General features: G+C 48.9%; 1 protein-coding gene across 1 annotated transcript in view; it reads left to right on the top strand.

Moving 5' to 3' along the window:
* LOC8050868 (ATP-binding cassette sub-family C member 10) overlaps window positions 1–18,648 on the top strand; it is a 35,660-nt gene that overhangs the window by 4,620 nt on the left and 12,392 nt on the right. Inside the window, exons 4-13 of the mRNA XM_029987387.3 lie at window positions 2,439–2,604; window positions 4,867–5,003; window positions 6,915–7,166; window positions 10,613–10,711; window positions 11,493–11,682; window positions 12,645–12,884; window positions 14,128–14,221; window positions 15,928–16,090; window positions 17,344–17,559; window positions 18,204–18,331. Of these exons, the coding sequence (XP_029843247.3) occupies window positions 2,439–2,604; window positions 4,867–5,003; window positions 6,915–7,166; window positions 10,613–10,711; window positions 11,493–11,682; window positions 12,645–12,884; window positions 14,128–14,221; window positions 15,928–16,090; window positions 17,344–17,559; window positions 18,204–18,331 (1,685 nt within the window). The remainder of the gene's footprint in view (window positions 1–2,438; window positions 2,605–4,866; window positions 5,004–6,914; window positions 7,167–10,612; window positions 10,712–11,492; window positions 11,683–12,644; window positions 12,885–14,127; window positions 14,222–15,927; window positions 16,091–17,343; window positions 17,560–18,203; window positions 18,332–18,648) is intronic.

Raw genomic sequence — 18,648 nt, 5'->3', positions numbered from 1 at the left:
GCAACCGCTTTGCGAACGCGGATCCGCTTCCAGTGTGAATCAGCGGTAAGACGTCGGTAATCAATAACTCTGGTGTGCAAAATGAACAAATTACATTTTGTGTGGCTGTACATGGTTACTAATAGATGAAACATTGGCCACCCTCGTTAAGGTTGTGCGAATATTAAAATTTTTAAATATTTGTATAATATGCCATTCAATATTTCTCTTCGAGATGAACTGTTTTGTTCATACTTGTCGAAATGTCGGGTCGGCTCAAGTGTGCTTCTCCCCGAGCACGAGTGCACTGCAGAGAGGCGGCACCCACAGAGCCGATACCGCATGCCTTGCAATAGTCGCTGACAAGGTGGGAACAAGTGCCCGGCCTCCACCACGCACGCGCTGCCTTTCGCCGTGCTTTGGCTGCGCACGTGCACTCGTGGTACATAAGAATGTCAGATCGCACTGCTGTTCTTACCTTGTCAGCAAAATAAAAAAAAATCGTGTTTTTTAAGAAAAAAAGTTAAATAAATTAGATTTGTTTGATTTAAAGGGGTCATAAAACGATTTTTCAACTTTTTCTTTCTTAGCTTTCCTCCTCAACTCAGAAATCGCGCATTGTACCAAACAGTTCAAGAAGACTGAAAGCAGGGACTCCCCTCTTGCTCGGAGCCTCGTTTGCCATTGTCCCCCGCAAGATTAGCCCGTCGCTCAAAACTCTGACAACAGTCAGAGTTTTGCATTTTGTATTTTGCTTTCCCCACCCTGTTCACCCCTAAGCTGACAGTGCTGTGAAAGCTACGACCTTGTTGGGCCAGCCACTTTTTTTTCCACGTGATTGTGCTTCCTCGTGCATGCCTTGGTGCAGAGAATGAGGTGAGGTGATGAAAGGGAGGCGGCTGATTGGTCCGGCGAGCGCATGGCTTCCACCGCACTGTCAGCTTAGTGATGTACGTACCGTGTAATGAATGTGCCGTGTGAGGTGCGTTTGGGCCCGGTGACACACTTTGGGTACTGCGGATGTATCGCAGTGAAAAGGCAGTGAGCTTTCGAAGGGAAGGAGGTTTGAAATAGTCCGCTGTGTTTTCAAATTTTCGTACCAAAAATCAGGCTTTTGACTTTCTACCTTCTTTCTTTTGGTCCACTGAATGATATGCTATTAGTAAAATGCAAATCTAAATTCATATATCCCAGCCCAAAATTTGTTTCATGGCACTTTAAAATCGGATTTATTTTATTTGAATCAGGTTAATTTTGCAGCTAGAAAATAATGACTCTTTATCACTACATGCATTTTTAAACATAGCAGATTGATTTATATAAAGTTCTTCATCACTGAATGGAAACAATGTGGAAGAAAGAATTATTGTAACTTTAAAATGCAGTTTAATGAACAACTTTTTATTGGTGTACTACTACTACTACTACTACTACTAATAATAATAATCTTTATTTCCATTTAAAGAAATGGTGGAGCGAAAGGGAAAAAGCTTCAACAAGAAGCTTGACTGGCCCTCAGCCCCATCGGCAGCCAGTGAACAAACAGTTTTCGTGCAATGAGAAAAAAGAAAATCATACAGAAAATTATACATTATCAAATGAGATAACAGAAACAAGAACAAAACCAGCTTAATTCTTTTAGTTAGCTGAAAAGCTTTGTTTGCTTTGTCTTTCGCATTCTGATTTGCTTGCAATAGGACGTTGCGCATTTGCCGAACAAAGTGGAAGGTAGAGTGAAAACTGAATGCTCCGATTTACTCGGAAGAGCGCTGCTTTTTGCTCGTGTTCTGATAGAAATCCTTCTTGCTTGACGATATTTTGGTTTTAGTACAATACAGATAACACATACAAAACATGAAATGGTAGACAAACTGTAAATATAAGCTATTTTTTGGGTTATTTTTGCAGGTAAGGTTTGATTTAAATCACCATAGCAAAAACTGGTCTCATTTTATTCACGATTTAAATCATCTTGATTTTTATTTTCCACCCTGCTAGTCAGTGACTACAAGGAGAAAATAAAACTTTTAGAGAGGGATGACCACGAGCACAGGCACATCTTCATTTTGCAATATGCAGTAGTTTTATGTGGAGCGCAGTTTCGTCTGCTTCTTGCGCAAGGATTGCATCGACGTCGGAACACCAAATCCTGACTCTGATGCAGGGATAGTGGGTAGACCACAATGCTAGCTGCCCTGAGGTCTACCCTCTATACAGTCAGAGGTCGGCGTTCCGACACCACCGCAACCCCCACTCAAGAAGCAGGCAAATTCTTGCGCTCCGCATATGAATCAATTTGGCAAATGCATCTCTAGGCTGTCCTAGGTTTCTTTTCTTAAATGTTCCTTAATATTCCTCAACAGTAACCTTACATGCCACTCATGAAATGTGCAAACCTGATTTTTGTACCACGAGTGTGGCGCGAAAATGTTGCATGTCCTCGTTGCATGTCCCCGCAGGTGTTCACGTGCCTAGCACTGTTCAACCTGCTCAAGGTGCCCCTGAACGCCTTTCCCTGGGTCCTCAACGGCCTCATGGAGGCGTGGGTGTCCCTGGGACGTACCCAGCGCTTCCTCAGCCTCCCGGACTTTGAGCCGGCCACATACTACTCCCAGGCGGTGCAGGGTGAGTCGGACTCTGCATGCTAGCAGCGTTTTGCCCCCATTTGTTCATTAGCACATTTTACTATAGACTCTTTTAATTAGGTCTTTGGCACAGCATGGCCTGTGTTGCTTTTTGCGCCGTTAAAAAGCTTAATCATGATCATTAACCGATTTATGGTCGTCGTCAAGCATGTACGTCACTGATTACACTTTTGAAAGTGCCCACCTAGACGTGATATTGTGCGCAACGCAGGAGGTTTTGCTATTTGTTATACATCTTCGGCGAACTATGAACGTTATATTTGCACGGTGTTCCGCTTTGCTGAGGATATTTATAGTTTCAACAGTAGACGAACATGCGAGATGGTCGCTTCACATGTCGGCTGCTCTGGCGGTAGCAATTAGAGTGCTGGCTTTTCCGATGCAAACAAAAAATTGAATTTAGAGGATGAGAGCTTACCATTCGGTGGAGGAATTCTGCAAAGTACCTCTGGTTCAGAATCTGAAATTCTTGGAATGTCGCAGAAGTGGATGCGCCAAAATGAAACTGAATGGAAGAAAGGGGCCAGCTTTTTACCTTCAATATTTCCATTTAATACTTCTAAACCTAAACAGCCTGCAAGTACAGTATTCGCTCCCACTAGATAATTATGAAACGACTTGGGCATCCTTTTCTTTATGCTATCACTTTGGAATCAAAACCCGACCGCTGGAACATCCTTGGGGAAAAAATCCTTACCGTCATAGGATTAATATGTGCAGTTTATTTGAAGGAAGAACTCTGCTTAACATGCACCGCACATGTGCCGGTAATACTCACTGAATGAGGGCCTTTTCAGTAACGTTGTTTCATCATGAGGCAGCGAGGCATTGCGGAAGCAACATTATACTAGATCAGCGCAGTTCTGGAACTGTAGACATTGCTTTTGTGAGCAGCCCATCCATCAGTAATTGTTGTGCATCAAAGTGATGCAAATTGGGAATCAAATTCGTCATTGTATTTAGCATAATTTTAGTTTGGAATCATGGTTCATGCCATTGCCATTTTTAACAGTTTGTTTGTTTTGGGGATTCCAACCAAGCGACCAATCAGAATTTTAACAAAAATCTTGTAATCCACATTACAAAGGGATTAAAGAGTAACCTTTAATTATTTTCGGTTAATTTGTCTTGGTCATTGTACTTTGGAATCAGAGCTGTGTGACCCCACGAGAACGATGGAGGTAGAACCTGGACTTCAAGAACCAAGCAAACCACAGCCTGCAACACTGGGCATAACGGTTGACTGTGCTGCTTCCTGCCCACTTCTTCCTCCATGGTTTTACAGCGAAGGTGCTTATGGCTAGGGTTCCGTGGATTTTTCGTGTGCAGTGACTAAAAACTCTACGCTCACACCGCCGCACGAACAAGCCTTGCCCGTATAAAAGATTCGAAGTAAATAACCAAAAAAAGCGTTGATGAACGCGCATAAAAGGTGCCATTTGTTTCACCCTTTTGCTTTAGAACAGTTACTGCTGCAGACGCCGGCACGTGCAGCGCATGGAACACCATTCCCTGCATTCTCCTTGATGCTTGGGTAATTTAGCAATAGGTCTCTTCAGTAGATTAGTTATCAATAGGCACCATTTTCAAGATCAGTAGACTCTCGGGCACATAGTAAAGGTTTCTCAAAGATTTGCCGCTGTGAAGACCCGCGTCGGCCATGTCCACGCTCACACCACCCTCTCTTTGTCGTTGTTCCAAGCGCTCGCATGCCTAGTTTTCTTTTCTTCTCTCTCCCAGGGTGGTGGACCTGTCGCGCGTGTCTACTTTCCGCCGGGTGGCGGTCCCGTTGTTGGGCGGTTCTGTGTCGTGTGCTAAACAGCTTCGCTGGTCGTCCACCGTCACAGAGTAGAATGACTCATGATTTTTTTCGTCAAGCCCGCTCCGTCTCCTCCTTGCGGCGATTTTTCCTGCTGCAGTAAAAGGTTGCCGACCCCTGCTCTACGGAATACACGGGTTTTAAAACGCAGCGTCCGGATGTCGCTTCACTGTATCGGACGGAACAACCAGTTTTGAAACGCAGTCGCTGGATGGCGTTTCAAGCGACGGGTGATGGACTTGAGGGGAGGAAATATCCCCCTTTGCAGGAGTTTCACAACTGAGTTTATCTAGTATGGTTGGCAGAAAGGGGATGTTCTTGTTGTAAGAAGCGCCCACGTGTCGGAGGTCCCAAGCCAAACCGGATACTGGGCCGTGCGATTGGACAGGGGAGGACAAACGGGTGTTCGTTGCATTGTTCCAGGTCGGGAGGTGGTGCGCATCACGGCGGGCATATTCCACTGGGGCACGGCCCAGGGGGATCTCACCCTGCCGAGAAGCATCTCGGGGGCTTCGTCGCGGGGCTTCTGCTTGGGACCCATCAGCCTCTGCCTGGAACAGGTAAGGGCAGGCCGTGGCATGCCCTGCCATCCCTGTGCATCCGGCAGAAATGTCTGCAGTGCCGGTGGAATCAACTACCTCGCTTGAATTGGTCAGATGGTCTGCATCTCATATTGTGTGATGGGGCCTAGATTTGACAGGTGGAGCAAGTCAAACCCCAAAGAGTGTTTGCAGTTTAAAGGAAGCAATGCAAAAATTTTTGTACTCTGCGCAAATATTGCTTAGGAGGAATCTCTGATGTTAATGACCTAGGAAACATGCGTTCGTTTTTTACAACTTGCAATAGAAGTCGCAGAAGAAATTAAAAAAAAACAAGCAGCGCTCACCCCCTCAACTCGCAGCCAGAACAAGCGGCCTTGTGATCTGGAGCCGATTATATGCTGTCAGTGTTGATCATAGCCACGCGCTGGAGTTGGCAAAGCACAGAACATGCACTGAGTTCCAGACCAGGGTGTAAGATAGACAGGTGGGGAAACGGCCCATAGAAGCCTACCGCAGCGCCGTGACCGGATTCTGTCCTTGTCTGCTTGCGGGTACCCCCGATTTGCGACAGATGGCGCTGCGGCGAGAAGAAAAAAAGTAGGAATCGGATAAGCATTGAACTGTATGGGGGAGTGCGCAAAAACAACCAAAAGCAGGACAGTCCTCCATTAAAAATCCACGAGAAACCATCTCTGTCAGTTTAACCGGTCGCCACCGGTCACCCACCCGGAGTGAGAGTTCGCGGTGCTCCACATAGATGGCGCCACAGAAAAAGAGAAAACCGAGGGGGACATAATCCGGTCGCTCATTTGGTTCTCGTTTCCCCACCTGTCTATCTTACACCCTGTTCCAGACATTGTTATGGTTCGGCTATTGTCGTCATTGCAACGATTGGACACGGGCCACTACCCGAATGCTTGTCGAGCTATTGATTATCACGAGCCCAAATCGAGTGCTCGCATAATGTTGGGGTCCAGTCTATGAGCTGCATTCAAATATCGTCACTGGGTGGTACCCCCAGCTACGTCATCAGGTTTTGCGAAGGAGACATTGGACGAAAACAGTCGCTTTTCTCCTTGAAATTACTCTGAAACAAATGGGTTTCTTGCCTAGTGGCGTTGCGTGCGAGTATCCTTGAGTCCCATTAGTGCCCGTAAGTTTGAGTAAAGTTAAAAACATTCTAATTGAATACCGTTGCACCGCCCCTTTAATGTGCTGCTGCTCAAAGCACGTGGAGCAACAGCTCATGCTGCAGAACCCAGGGATCCAAAGTTCAATCCCCACCCCTGTCGTTTTAATCTGGATGAGTGTCGTACCGTTGTGCGGTCGTGCATCACTACTGCGGGACATACTTTAGAGACCCCAGGCTAGTGGTCATACTGCACTGGCTAAATTACTCGAGCACAGTGGAGACGCCAGAGGCTAGACTTGCATTTTGCTGTCTAAACGGACGCACAAATCAATTATACCTGCCAGGTTGGTTCACACATTTGCGACTGCTTACAACCGTCTGCCTTAAAACCTCTTGAAATTTCTTGCAACGAGAAAAGACACTGGTTTCATCTGGTGAGTGGTCTTGGAACACTAGCAATTTCTGCAGATTTCCTGTTTTTTTTCATGCCACTCTTTTTTCCCCGGCTTGAAAAACGTTTGACAGTGTTTTAAACAGCCATTTTTCATAAATATTATTTTATCTCGCAAATGTCACAGAACTCTCGCTGCGATGAAATGCAGTTCCGGGGTCACCTCGTAGACGGTGCCAGCGCCCCAGTGTGTCCCCTCGTCGTAAGAGATCGCAAGAACTCGGTCCTAAGCGAATGGAAGTGTGTGAACGGGCCCCTACTTCCATGCAAGGAGGAGGCAGACATGACGGGCATTCCTTGTCCCCCCCTTTTCGAGGGACCTGAGATCGGGGTTGTCTCCGAGCAGGGCCAGCTGCTGGGGGTGGTGGGTCCCGTGGGCAGCGGCAAGAGCACCCTGCTGGCGGCCATCTCCGGGGAGGTGTCGCGGGTGCAGGGCTCGGTGTCTCTGGCCCACCCCGGGCGCCCCCTGGGCCTGGTGCCCCAGGAGCCCTGGCTGCAGAGGGGCACCCTCCGGGCCAACGTCCTGTTCGGGAAACCCTTCGACGCCACCCGCTACCACCAGGTCCTGCAGTGCTGCGCCCTGCTGGACGACCTCAGGGTACATATCCTCGCTTTCTCTCTCTCGAGTCGTTTGGCCTCCGTTTTGTGTTGCTTGTGGTGTGCAAACGCATGTCACTTTCTATCTCAACTCGAATCTTCTTTGAAAGCTGTTCCTGATGCAGTAATTACCGTAATATCCCGGGTCATCGCCCACCCCCCTGTCACCTGAAATTCATAAAAAAGTGGGGTGGGCTTGGTGGGTAAGCACAAAATGTAAAAAAGGATTGGGGAAAAACGCTCATTTGTGTGTATCTTGCACAGCTGCAGAAGAGATAAATTGAACCCAAAACTAGAATCATTTTTATTGTTTTATACAAAAAATGCTCTTGAAAGAGTGTTTTACTATCGCAAAGTCCGTTGCTTGCATACATGCCATGAACACCGCCGATCGGCATACAGCGCAAACGTTTGTTCCGTGAAATCACGTTACACCACTGTGTTCTTCTATTTAGTCTAAAAAAAAAAAAAAAATTCTACCAGAAAATAGGAAAATCAATTAGGCGCAACGAGCGAGTGAGTGGCCCAAAGAAGTGATGAGGAGCGATGCTGGGAAAGTGGAAAAGTCGGCGATCATGTTGGCTAATACTTTGACGTTTTGAATCGCAAGCTCTTATGCAACTTTCTCCTTTGGTGCATACCTGTGTGCGTCCGGGCATGGTGTGCTACCAACGCGGGTTAAAGTGGCGTTGCTGCGTGGCATGGACGGCACCACGGACACGGAGCTCGAAATTGGACGCTCTACAAACGCCTCTGTGTGTTGTTCCAGCAAAGATTTACTGTATTTACCCATTGGCTTTGTCTTAAACATTGCAAAACCACCGTCGCGACGTGCCGGAAAGAGAAGCGGGCTTGCGGCGACCTTACTTCGGCGGAGGCAGACTATGACCTTACACTCCGCGGTTTTATTCCAGGATTCACTTACCTCGCGATCCCTGAATAGGTTACTGCTGTGTTATCTTTCCGACTTTTTTTATTCTGTTATCTCCATCATTTTCTTTTTGTAGGAATACACCATGACTTCAAGGTCGCTCGCGGAGGAAATGCGTAAATAAAGAGAAGTGTCTTCCTCTCCTTCGCTTTACTTTGTCACTGACGTCCTCCAACTGTAAGGTCCGCGGCCGCATAGTTTGGGTAGGACGAATGTTTGCAAATCGCGGAGTCATTGTTGGGGTATGTGGGCGATGACTTGGATATTACGGTATGCTCGTCACGTCGTTAGTGTTACTAAACTTTACCCCTTTACATATAGGTCATGCCTGAATGTTCGGGTATGTCTACACCACTTTAAGTTGTAGCAACTGTACACCATCGATGAAGCTGTTACCATAAACAGTGTGCCTTGAATTTTGTCGCCATTTTTTACCTTCCACCATAGAGATGCCTATATGGTGGCTGCGGGAGCAATGCACCAGAGTTTCTGCGTTTTTCCACTGCCGATCGACTTCATAGAAGAAGCCAGATGGTTGTACCTTGTTAAATAAGGCCTAAGGATTTGCGACTGGGGCTCGTCGAAGAATGGAATTTTTGGCGACCTTTTTATAGTCAGATGCAACATAAGAAAGGCTTGAAAATAAACATATTTGGCAGAAATCTGCCTTGTAGGGTGAGAATTTAAGTCCGAAAAAATGAAAGATGCTTACAACTTTCTGTAACGCCGATTTAGAGCCCAGCTCTTGAGGATGAGGAGGCGAGGGTACTGAGGGGAGGGTATGCCCCTCCTCTTCATCTATACTTTCTCCTCCCCTCATCCTTCTTTCACGCGCGATGTCATGTGACGTTTCAGAGTGGTGCCGAAACGTCAGCGTGACGAAACGTCACCACAGTACATTATGGGAAATGTCCCATAATGCACCGTGGTGAGGTTTCGGCATGGCGATGTTTCGGCACCGTGCCGAAACATCTACGCGGTGTATTATGGAAAACGTCCCATAATGCACCGCGGTAACATTTTGGCGTGGGGATGTTTCAGCACCCTGCCGAAATATCCGCGCGGTGCACTATGGGAAACGTCCCGTAATGCACCGCGGTGACGTTTTGGCACCGTGCTGGAACGTCACCGCGATGCATTATGGGATGTTTCCCATAATGCACCGTGTGGTTACGCCGATGCCGCTCAAGCCGGAAACGGGCGCCTAAGAGCTGCGCTCTAAAACGTAGCTCCGCTAGACAAAAAGCAGCCCCATTGAGTCGCACGCATCAGCGTCCTCTACGTAAAGGGGACCAGGGAAGTGCTGGCGCAAGTACTGGGAAAAGAAGGAATTCTGGCGGCCTGCAAGCCCTTCTCCACGCTGAGAAGGCTCATGCCAAGACGAAAAGATTGTCTACCAAAAGAAAGAGCACAGGGCGTAATTTACACAATTCCATGCACAGGATGCGCATGGAATCATGTAGCGACGCCCTGCAAACTACGTCAGCGAGGTGAAGAACTTTTCCGAGTGAATCCACCAATGCAGGAACGACGTGCGGAAGTTAGACAATGGGCGCAGCACCATCGCCGAACATTGCAATATTCTAATAAACCATCGCATTGACTTTGTGAACGCGTACGTGATTGACACAGAGCCAAATATCCGAAGAAAGCTTTTTTTTGGAGTCGTGGCCATTCCAGCATACGCCAGGAAACCTAAACGGGCCCCTGGGCGCCTTGCCCTCTTTGGACGCACCTGGCCTCCGTGACCTCAGGAGAAAGCTGAAGAGTTGATTGTCTCCGTAACTAAAAACATAATTTTTCAATTTTGACGATATTTCATTTTTTTGTTTTTTATTTTGAAGTTGAAGAGGTTAGCAGCTGCTGCTGCTCTGCATGCTTTCAGTCACCCTTGAAGAAGAAACCAAGCTGGTTTGAAAACGTCTGGTTTCCTTTCTAGTGCAAGGGGGAAAAGGGCATGCACAAGAAAGGCCGTTGTGGAAAGGAGGTCGCTCCTTTCCACTTCAGCTTTCCTAGTTTCTGTTCTTTTCCCCCTTGCAGTGCCTTTCTTGTGTTGCATTTGACTATAGTAAGTGTTGGCCCAGAAAGGGTGGGCGATGCCTCTTCGAGTACTGTGTGCAGCTGCAGCTGAGTGTGTCGCACTTGGCAGAGCTCACTCACGAGTGCACACCCTTACGTTACAGATGGCGGTGAGTTACGAGTTTGAATAAGGGGAACGAGGTTGATGAGGTGTGCGAGTTTGGTGAGTTCACGAGTTAGATAAGTTCTGATATTTGTAAGTTTATATGAGTTTGGCAAATTCATGAGTTTGGCGAGTTCATGCGTTTGGTGAGTTCATAATTTCGGTACCTTTGTGAGTTTGTGAGTGAGGAATTGAAGGTGAGGGTGAGCGAGTTTTAAAGTTTGTTTCTAGTCACTTGTTTGAGGGTGAGGGAATGGCTGCTTTTTATTGTGAGCCTGTTGCAATTGAGCGAGTTCAACCTGAAATGCCGACCTCTGGGTGTTGCCCGTTTCAGTCTCTGCCGGCCGGTGACCTGACGCAAGTTGGCGAGGACGGTCAGGCCCTGAGTGGAGGCCAGAAGCGTAGGGTGGCGCTGGCAAGGGCGCTCTACCAGGTATGGAACTTCAATTCCTCAATTTCTAATTTGATTAAAAAAACAACAAAAAACGAATGATACACGTGGGTTGTCAAGACATCGCTGCATACTCACATAATCGCGGCAAGTAAGCCCCGTTAGGTGCGCTTCACACCAAACACCTGTGCACTGCGGAGATGCAATAGCTGCGGAGCCCGCTTTCTTTGCAGTATACTGTGTCCTGGTACTGTGCAGACGCTCTGTGAGAAGCTCACTCAACGGGGCTGACTCGCCGCAATCAACACTTCGAAAAGCCTGAATATCGCAGTTCATCTTGAAGCGAATATCGGATAGCGTATTATTCGAATCTACTATTTGAAAATTCAGATATTTGTGCAACACTAGTTGGGAGACATTGAACGTGCAGTTAAAGGGGGGGGGTTGGGATACGGCACCCGGAACGTGCCTCCGGCCGGTGTGTTTACCGCATCCAAAAAAGTGGTCCCTCGATTTCTGCCGGGCGACGTCGTGGAGACGTGTCACGCTGTCGCCGGTCAGGATCCTAGGAGTGTCACAGCACCAGTGGTGGGTGTGGCAGATGCCTGTCATGCTGCAGGCCGCTCTCCAGATGCTCGCGTTCACCCGTGCTTTTTGTCTAAACCTCTACGCCCAACTGCCAAAATCATGACGTCCGGCAGCGTGACACTCTCGCTTATGCGACGTCGTTTGTTGCCACTTCGGGACATTTCGATGTGTATGGGCAAAATAGGACGCCAAACACACCACCGGGCACCATAGCTTTGGGACGTCTCTGGCCCAGGACTGCGACGTGTACTTGCTGGACGATCCGCTGTCTGCCCTGGACGCGCACGTGGCAGAGCATGTGTTCAACCAGTGCGTGCTAGGGGCGATGAAGGGCAAGGCCCGTATCCTGGTCACACACCAAGTGGGCTTCCTCAGCAGCGCTGACCATGTGGTGGCCCTCAGGGACGGGGCCATCGTGGCCTCTGGTGAGTCGTCTGGCCGCCTGCTGGTCATTTGTGGGGTTCCCGCCTTTGTGTGTCGGAAGCGTGTGCTCAGTTCGATTTGCGATTTTGAAAAAGTGTGCTAATTATGAGGTGGATGAGAAGATGGGCAGCAAAGGCATGAGCTGTTCCCAAGGGGCAAACAACAGCGCTGAAAGATGACCCTGGATTCCCTGATGGAGCTCATCAGGAAGTCCGGGATCCATTCATGGTAATATTACCGTAGTCATCCACCCCACCTCACAACCCCGCACACCCCTCCCCCCATTTCAGGGCGCACAACTCGTAGATGAGCGTCCTTTTCGTGCAAAAATACACGTTTTCAGTCAATCAATCTCTCTACCCTTGTTTTCCCTGCACTTTTATAAGAATTGTGAATGAATATCAGCTGGTGCAACTTCCGGCTCTTCTGTTTGATTTGAGCTTGCAGAGTGGGGGCATCGTGGCAGTAGCTCGGCGGCCAGCCTACGGCCCTAGCTCGAACGAGGAACCTGTAGCCTCGGGGGAAGTGTACTGCGGAGAGGATCTTCGAGGCCCATGTGTTTGGCCCACTTTCATTCTGAGAAAGGACGGGGGACGCATTTATGGTGCTTCGGTGGCCAGAACAGCCCCGGACCAGTGAAGTTGAGTTTATCGGCCTCATCAGTTTGTTACTCGAACAAGCACACATTCTTGGAGACATCGTGAGAATGGAAGCATGAAATTAACATACTAAGCCCACGTTTAGTAAAGGGAAGTCAGAGAAAGCGGGGAGATAACTGGCAGAGTATGATTACTCGAGAAGCCGACAAGTACAGAAAAAACAAACTAGAAAACCCTTTGAATCAACGCAACGCCGCAGCGTCGATGCGACATTGCAAGGTCACAAAGCCAGTCGTGTCGCTGAAATGTGAGAACCAAAACAATCGGTTTCCTAACGCACACTTTTTCTACGGCCCAACCCACAGGACCCCCCTCAGTGGTGCTCGGGCGTTCCGTGGGGGATGCAGTGGGCGAGGGTCCCACGCAGGCGTCCCCCCGTGCAGCCCGTGCCGAAGGGGACGGCGGTGAAGGACCCACCGAGGTGCCCCTGGAGCCGGAGGCCCGAGAGATCGGCGCCGTTCGTCTGAGCACAGTGCGGTCGTACTGGGATGCGGTCGGAGCTTGGCTGGCGCTCGTGGTGATCCTGTTCGTGCTGCTCATGCAGGGTGAGTGGTGACGTCGTGGTGCCTGCAGCACGTCTCCGATTGGTACTTTTACAGCGGAGCTGTTAAGGGCTAGGTTCCCGAGGATCGTGTCCGGTGCCAAACAAATGTCGACACAAAACTCTTGACAGCTACCACCATTTATGAGCAACAGCGGCAACCAAACAACCGGCTTGCCGGCCTCGCTCATAACGGCGGCAACCTTTCCAGCCTTTCCACGCCGATTTTCACCAAATTGGAAAAACTGAATTTCTCTAGGCGTCGTCCTAGAAGTCGTTCTTGCGGTCGTCCTAGAAGGCATCCTTGAGGTCATCCTAGAAGTCGTCCTTGGGTCGTCCTAGACGTTGTTCGAGAGGTTGTTCTCAAGGTCATCCTCAAAGTCATCCTAGAGGTCATCCTAGACGTCCTCGAGGTCGTCCTAGAAGTCATCCTTGAGGTCATCCTAGACGTCATCCCTGAGGTCGTCCTAGGCGTTGTCCTTGAGGTCGTCCCAGACGTCCTCGAGGTCCTCCTATAAGTCGTCCTTGATGTTGTCCTAGACATCGTCCTTTAGGTCGTCCTAGACGTCGTCCTCTAGGCGTCGTCCTTGAGGTCGTCCTATCATAGTACAGCTTTGCTGGTCTTCCTTGTTCACCAGAGTGGAAAGGCTGAAAGTTTTTTACCGCGTGCTCGAATGGGGTAAACATCATCATTGAATGATGATGTCGTAGAGGTGGCACGCTGTTGCTTGCCACGATGGTGGCGGTGGCATAGCAGCAGAGGCAGATGCGGCAGGCGCCTGTTCTGCTGATGGTCGCTGTCCAGCCTCACAGTTCACGGAAGTTTCGTTAGCAGGGAGTTTGGAGGTCGTGACGACCGCGACACCGGCATTTGTTCATGTTTGTTGCCAGAACTCCTACGACCAGCCATCAGAATTGCGACGCCCGACAGCACGACACGACGACTCTGGCGATGCAATTCATTGCCACTTCGGAAAAACTTAAGACACACGGGCGGAATAAGGCGGCAAACACACCAGTAGAAGATGCGTCGCACTGTAGCAGCGCCCTCTCGTGGACGAAGTCGCTTTAGGGGGCGGTGAGAACAAGCTGGGGATCACGCTCAAATCCATCTCTAGCTTTTCGTTTCGGCCCATTTGTGTTCCAAAATGAAATTGTTCCAAGCAGTTTTAAGTGACGGGTGCATAACGGACAGACCAATCTTGTCTCCTTTAGGAGAGTGTTTGAGGTTTGCTTTCCTGCGACAGTGTCTCGCACCTCGACGGACTGGTGGCTGGCCGCCTGGGTGTCGTGGTCCAATTCGTCTGCCGTCGGCGTTCCTCGTTTCATGGCCTCCTTGAGGTGAGTCCCGCCCCTCGGTAACCTCCCTACAGTAGGCATGCAATAATTCAAGCTCGGCTATATCACACTTCTATTTAATTCAAACAGATTTCATAATTTGGGTTGTCCCGCTGTTTTCAATGTATTTATAGGTCACTTAATTCGAACAACGTTTTCTGGTAATTCATACTTTTTGTTCTCGCGATCCCGGTGAGCGCGCTTGTTGCGGAGAAGCAACACCCGTGGGAGCGAGCTTTGTGAATGTTGCTTCTCTGCAGTGCACTGCTGCTCGGTAAGAAGCGCGCTCAACAGGGCTAAAGCAGGGGACACGTGAGCAATGAAAATGGGTGCCGCTAAGCGATTTCCATGGAAACTTGCACGGACACCCTGATGCGGAGGCATAGCACAGGTCCACGTCACAGCACTCGTGCAAGTTGCTGTGGAAAGTGCCGTGCTGCGCCCCTTTTTATCGCTCTTGTGTCCCCTGTTTAATAATCCACAATAGACAACTTTTTGCTGGATCAACAAACTTAATCATTTGTTTTGAAGTGCCATGATAAATGATTTCAACAAGGTTTTATGTGTGGCATACCTGCTTACGGTTAGTAGGCCCGTGTAGAAGAAATCATCAAATATCTTCTGCTAATGTGTAGCCATTCATATTGGAGATCATAATTTTATCTTGCATTATATTTAGATGAATTTCTGGTAAAAAGCTTTTGATAATTCAAACAAAATTTGTGGCTTCCTGGAATTTGAAATTATGAGAGTTTACCACATGGTGCTGTTACAACATCGTCCGTTTCACCGACGTGCAGGCATCGCGCATCTGGTCTTTTCTCTTCGGAAAGTTCTCAAGGATTCTGAGTTCCACTTTTTTTTGTGCTGATCATCAGAGATTGAATTCTGAGGACACGCAAGAACTTTGCCGGTGGCATAGCACTGAAAGGATCTAAAACTCGCACTCTTTGGGGGCCACAGTTGTTTTCGCTCTGCTGAATTCACAAGCTGTGGAGTAAAAAATTGGGGTAGTACTTGCTAGAGTAATTAAATGATGGAGCCAGGGTGTCCCGTCCCTTTTCCTTTCGCAGCCAGCTCCTTAACGGCTGAGAAGGGGTCACATGCTCAAAAACACTCCGAAGTGCTACGAGGAAGTGAAGTAGCAGTTCATTTCATTTTGGACGGAGCCTATTAGCAGGCTCTATTTAAAACGCAAAGACATTTTTTAAATGTAGATCGTATACTGAAGTCTAATGAGCAGAAAGCATATCTGGGACCTTTGAACGTTACCATGTGCTTGTGAGATAGTGTGTAATTGCTTTTTTTTTTTATAATGTGAGCACCATTCTAAATATACCACGCATGCATGCGCTTCAGGGAGAAAGGGTTATCTTCGGCACACTAGGAACGTTGGGCAACGGTCGCACTTCGCAACGCCTCCTGCAAGAGCGACAGGCGCTTCCCGACCCACTTGGAGGATTAAAATGAGAGACTGTTAGTATATCGCTCTGCTCCACAAGTGAAACATATACCGTTTCTCTAGTACTTGTCAGCCATGTTCGCTTTTGTTGCAACAGCAGCCAAGGAAAAGTGTCGAGGGGGTCAGTGTCAATATTCAAAGAAGAGAAGTGTAAATGCATCTGGCTAGGTGGCGCAAACTACCACCCAATACAAAGAATACGACCAATATCATGCATTCATCAGTGCCTCCATCTCGCCTCCACCAGGAGCGCGGGAGGAGGCGACGTGCTGAGCGTGTTTTTGCCCGTCTACGGGGGTCTGGCTGTGGCAAATGGCTTCCTGACCCTGGCACGAGCGTTCCTCTTCGCCTACGGAGGAATTGCCGCTGCAGTCAAGATTCATGACCTTCTTCTGGACAAAGTTCTCAAGGTAAAGGGATCGCAACAACTCCCCGACGTTAACTTGCTTGTTAGCTCCGGGCATAGGGTAAATATATAGCTAACCTATTGTAAGGGTGTTAAATGGGGGACGATTTAACGGTGAAAGTGGGGTTCAGAAGCGGCCACTATGACGGACCGTCTAAAGGCAACCGCCTTGCATTTGAGCTGTTTACCCTCCTTCCGCAACTGAGGGATCGTCGCCCTCATCTTCCAAACAATATATTTCATTGTAGCTGTGCACTGTATGGCACTCGTGACTTATTTTCTTTCAGTTCGCGAGTTTCTGTTCGTCTGCATGCGATATACGTAGACGCAACAGCAGGAGCAACATCATCTCCTAAAGCAGACACCAATCGAGCTCTATTTGGGCATCGTTTACACACGCGCGGAAGTGCCAAGCTGCGGGTTTCACGGATACAACCTTTGCGTAAATAATTTGTTCCCAGAGCCGAATGCATTTCAGGCGTCAGGTGGGTTTACCAAAACTAAGTTATCCCAGGAATCCTGTAAGTGAGACGATGGCAACGAGCCAATATTTATTTCTGCCAAGCCTTGTACCGGTTAGTGTGATTTTTCTAAACAAAGAATAAGGAGGTAAAGGAAAAAGGGCGGACGAGGGTGACGCATTTTTGTCTCCGCTGGCCTTTTAGGGGCGAAGCTCCTTAGGGTCTAGCCTTGTCCATCCGGCGTTCGTGCTCACATCGACTGCCATCCCATCTGTCTTCTTAAAAAAAGAAAAAATGCTTGCGCAGTCGTCAGGATTCGAACCTGTGCAGGGAGACCCCTATCGATTTCTAGTCCATCGCCTTAACCACTGGGCCACGACTGCGGGACGAGTTGGGGGCTCTGGGATGTGGTAGTAACTCAAGAGCTCGGGATGTCATGGATGAAACGTTGCACGTAGCCGCTCAACGTCTACACAGGAGAGGGCGCTGCGGTCAAATGCGTATATAATCGCGTTAAACTTTGCATGCATTGGCTCAACGTTTATAGATGAGAGGGCGCTACGGTCAAATGCGTATATAACCACGTTCCCTAAAATCAGTATCATCAGCATCACCAGAGCTTCGCCCCAATCAACATCACTCACCACGTGGAGATGCAGTCATTTTTAAAATTTTTCTTTGTGTAGAAAAAAAAAAAAGCTGCGAGAGCTTTGTTCGTTCAGAATAATGAACCGGATGGTGTGACTTGGCTAGCTTGTTTTGACGTTACACAGTGGCTGTTCTTTCTTTTCCCCAGGCGCCCCTGTGGTTTGTGGAGTCGTGTCCTGCGGGGCGCGTGCTGAACCGCTTCTCCACGGACGTGTGGTCCATAGACGACACGCTGCCCTTCGTGCTCAACATCCTGCTGGCCCAGGGGGCAGCACTGGCAGGCACCCTGGTGGTCACCGCCTACGGATTGCCCTGGATCACCCTCGTGCTGCTCCCCCTGGGCTTTGGCTACAACTCCCTGCAGGTGAGCTCGCCGGTGGCTTTGCACAAGCTGCCGGGGACACGCAAGAGCATGGCGTCATTTGTGATTTGGGACGTCATTTGTTGCGACTTAGGGACCACTTTTGACGTATGGGTGGGGCAGGACGTTAGAAACACCAGCCAAAGACGCATCTTGGGCATCATAACTGCGGTCCAAGGTGTTGCTCACTTTATCTGTACGTTACTGCCGGGAAGAGGAACCTTGTCTTTCGTCTTGGAACTAAGCCTCGGAAAATGTGCCTTACAGATTCTCAGAACGATTCGGCGTCACGCCAAAGGTCCTCGGTCCCATTCTATGTATTTTTCCCTTAAGAAGCCCACTAGGGCAGGTTCGTTGCATCAGTGCAGGAGTGTTTCGGCGTATTTGATTCAGCCGATAGTCGTGCCGCCTCCGGACGTCAAAGTTTCCAGAATGCCCTGTCGGAAGTTGAGCAGTCGATCGCCCATTGCCGATGCATTTCGTGGTTTGCACGGGGTGAGCAGAGTGGGAACTTGGGTTCGGTTTAAGCTGCCGCTCCAGAAGTAACGAGTATGTAGCGGCTGGTTCGCTTTGTCCCGATGTTCGATCCTTGTTTGGTGGAGATCTGTGTGCAATGGGCATGCAATGTGTGTGCGATGTGTGCGCAGCAATACTACCGGTGGACCTCCCGAGAGCTCAAGCGTCTGAGCAGCGTCACCCTGTCGCCCGTCTACTCCCATCTGAGCGAGACCCTGGCTGGGATCCCGGTCATACGCAGCCTGGGATCTGTTTCCAGGTAACTGTCACTCCGGCCAAAGTTTGGCCATTGCCCTTGTGCCAATGCAAGGTGAAACCGAGCTTTAATCAAAGCGCAGGTGGGAGGCTCCCCTGACATTGAGAGTGTGTCCTGCCTGTCGAATATCAGTTTAAACGGTTCAGTCTTTTTACAGCAAGAGCTGTTATAGGCTCTTAGCACGGCTGGAAATGACGTCCCTTGTTTTTATGTTGTCGATGTTGTAGTTCAGTGGTTCACAAATGGGGGCTTGCAGACCGTTAGGGGTCCTGAAGGCCTTCTTGGGGTCCCCAAGGCCCTCAACTGTTAGTCGAGTTGAA

This window comes from Ixodes scapularis, unplaced genomic scaffold (assembly GCF_016920785.2).
Source record: "Ixodes scapularis isolate PalLabHiFi unplaced genomic scaffold, ASM1692078v2 PGA_scaffold6__148_contigs__length_123643588, whole genome shotgun sequence".
Classification (NCBI taxonomy): domain Eukaryota; kingdom Metazoa; phylum Arthropoda; class Arachnida; order Ixodida; family Ixodidae; genus Ixodes; species Ixodes scapularis.
This window is presented reverse-complemented; position numbering and strand designations above follow the sequence as displayed.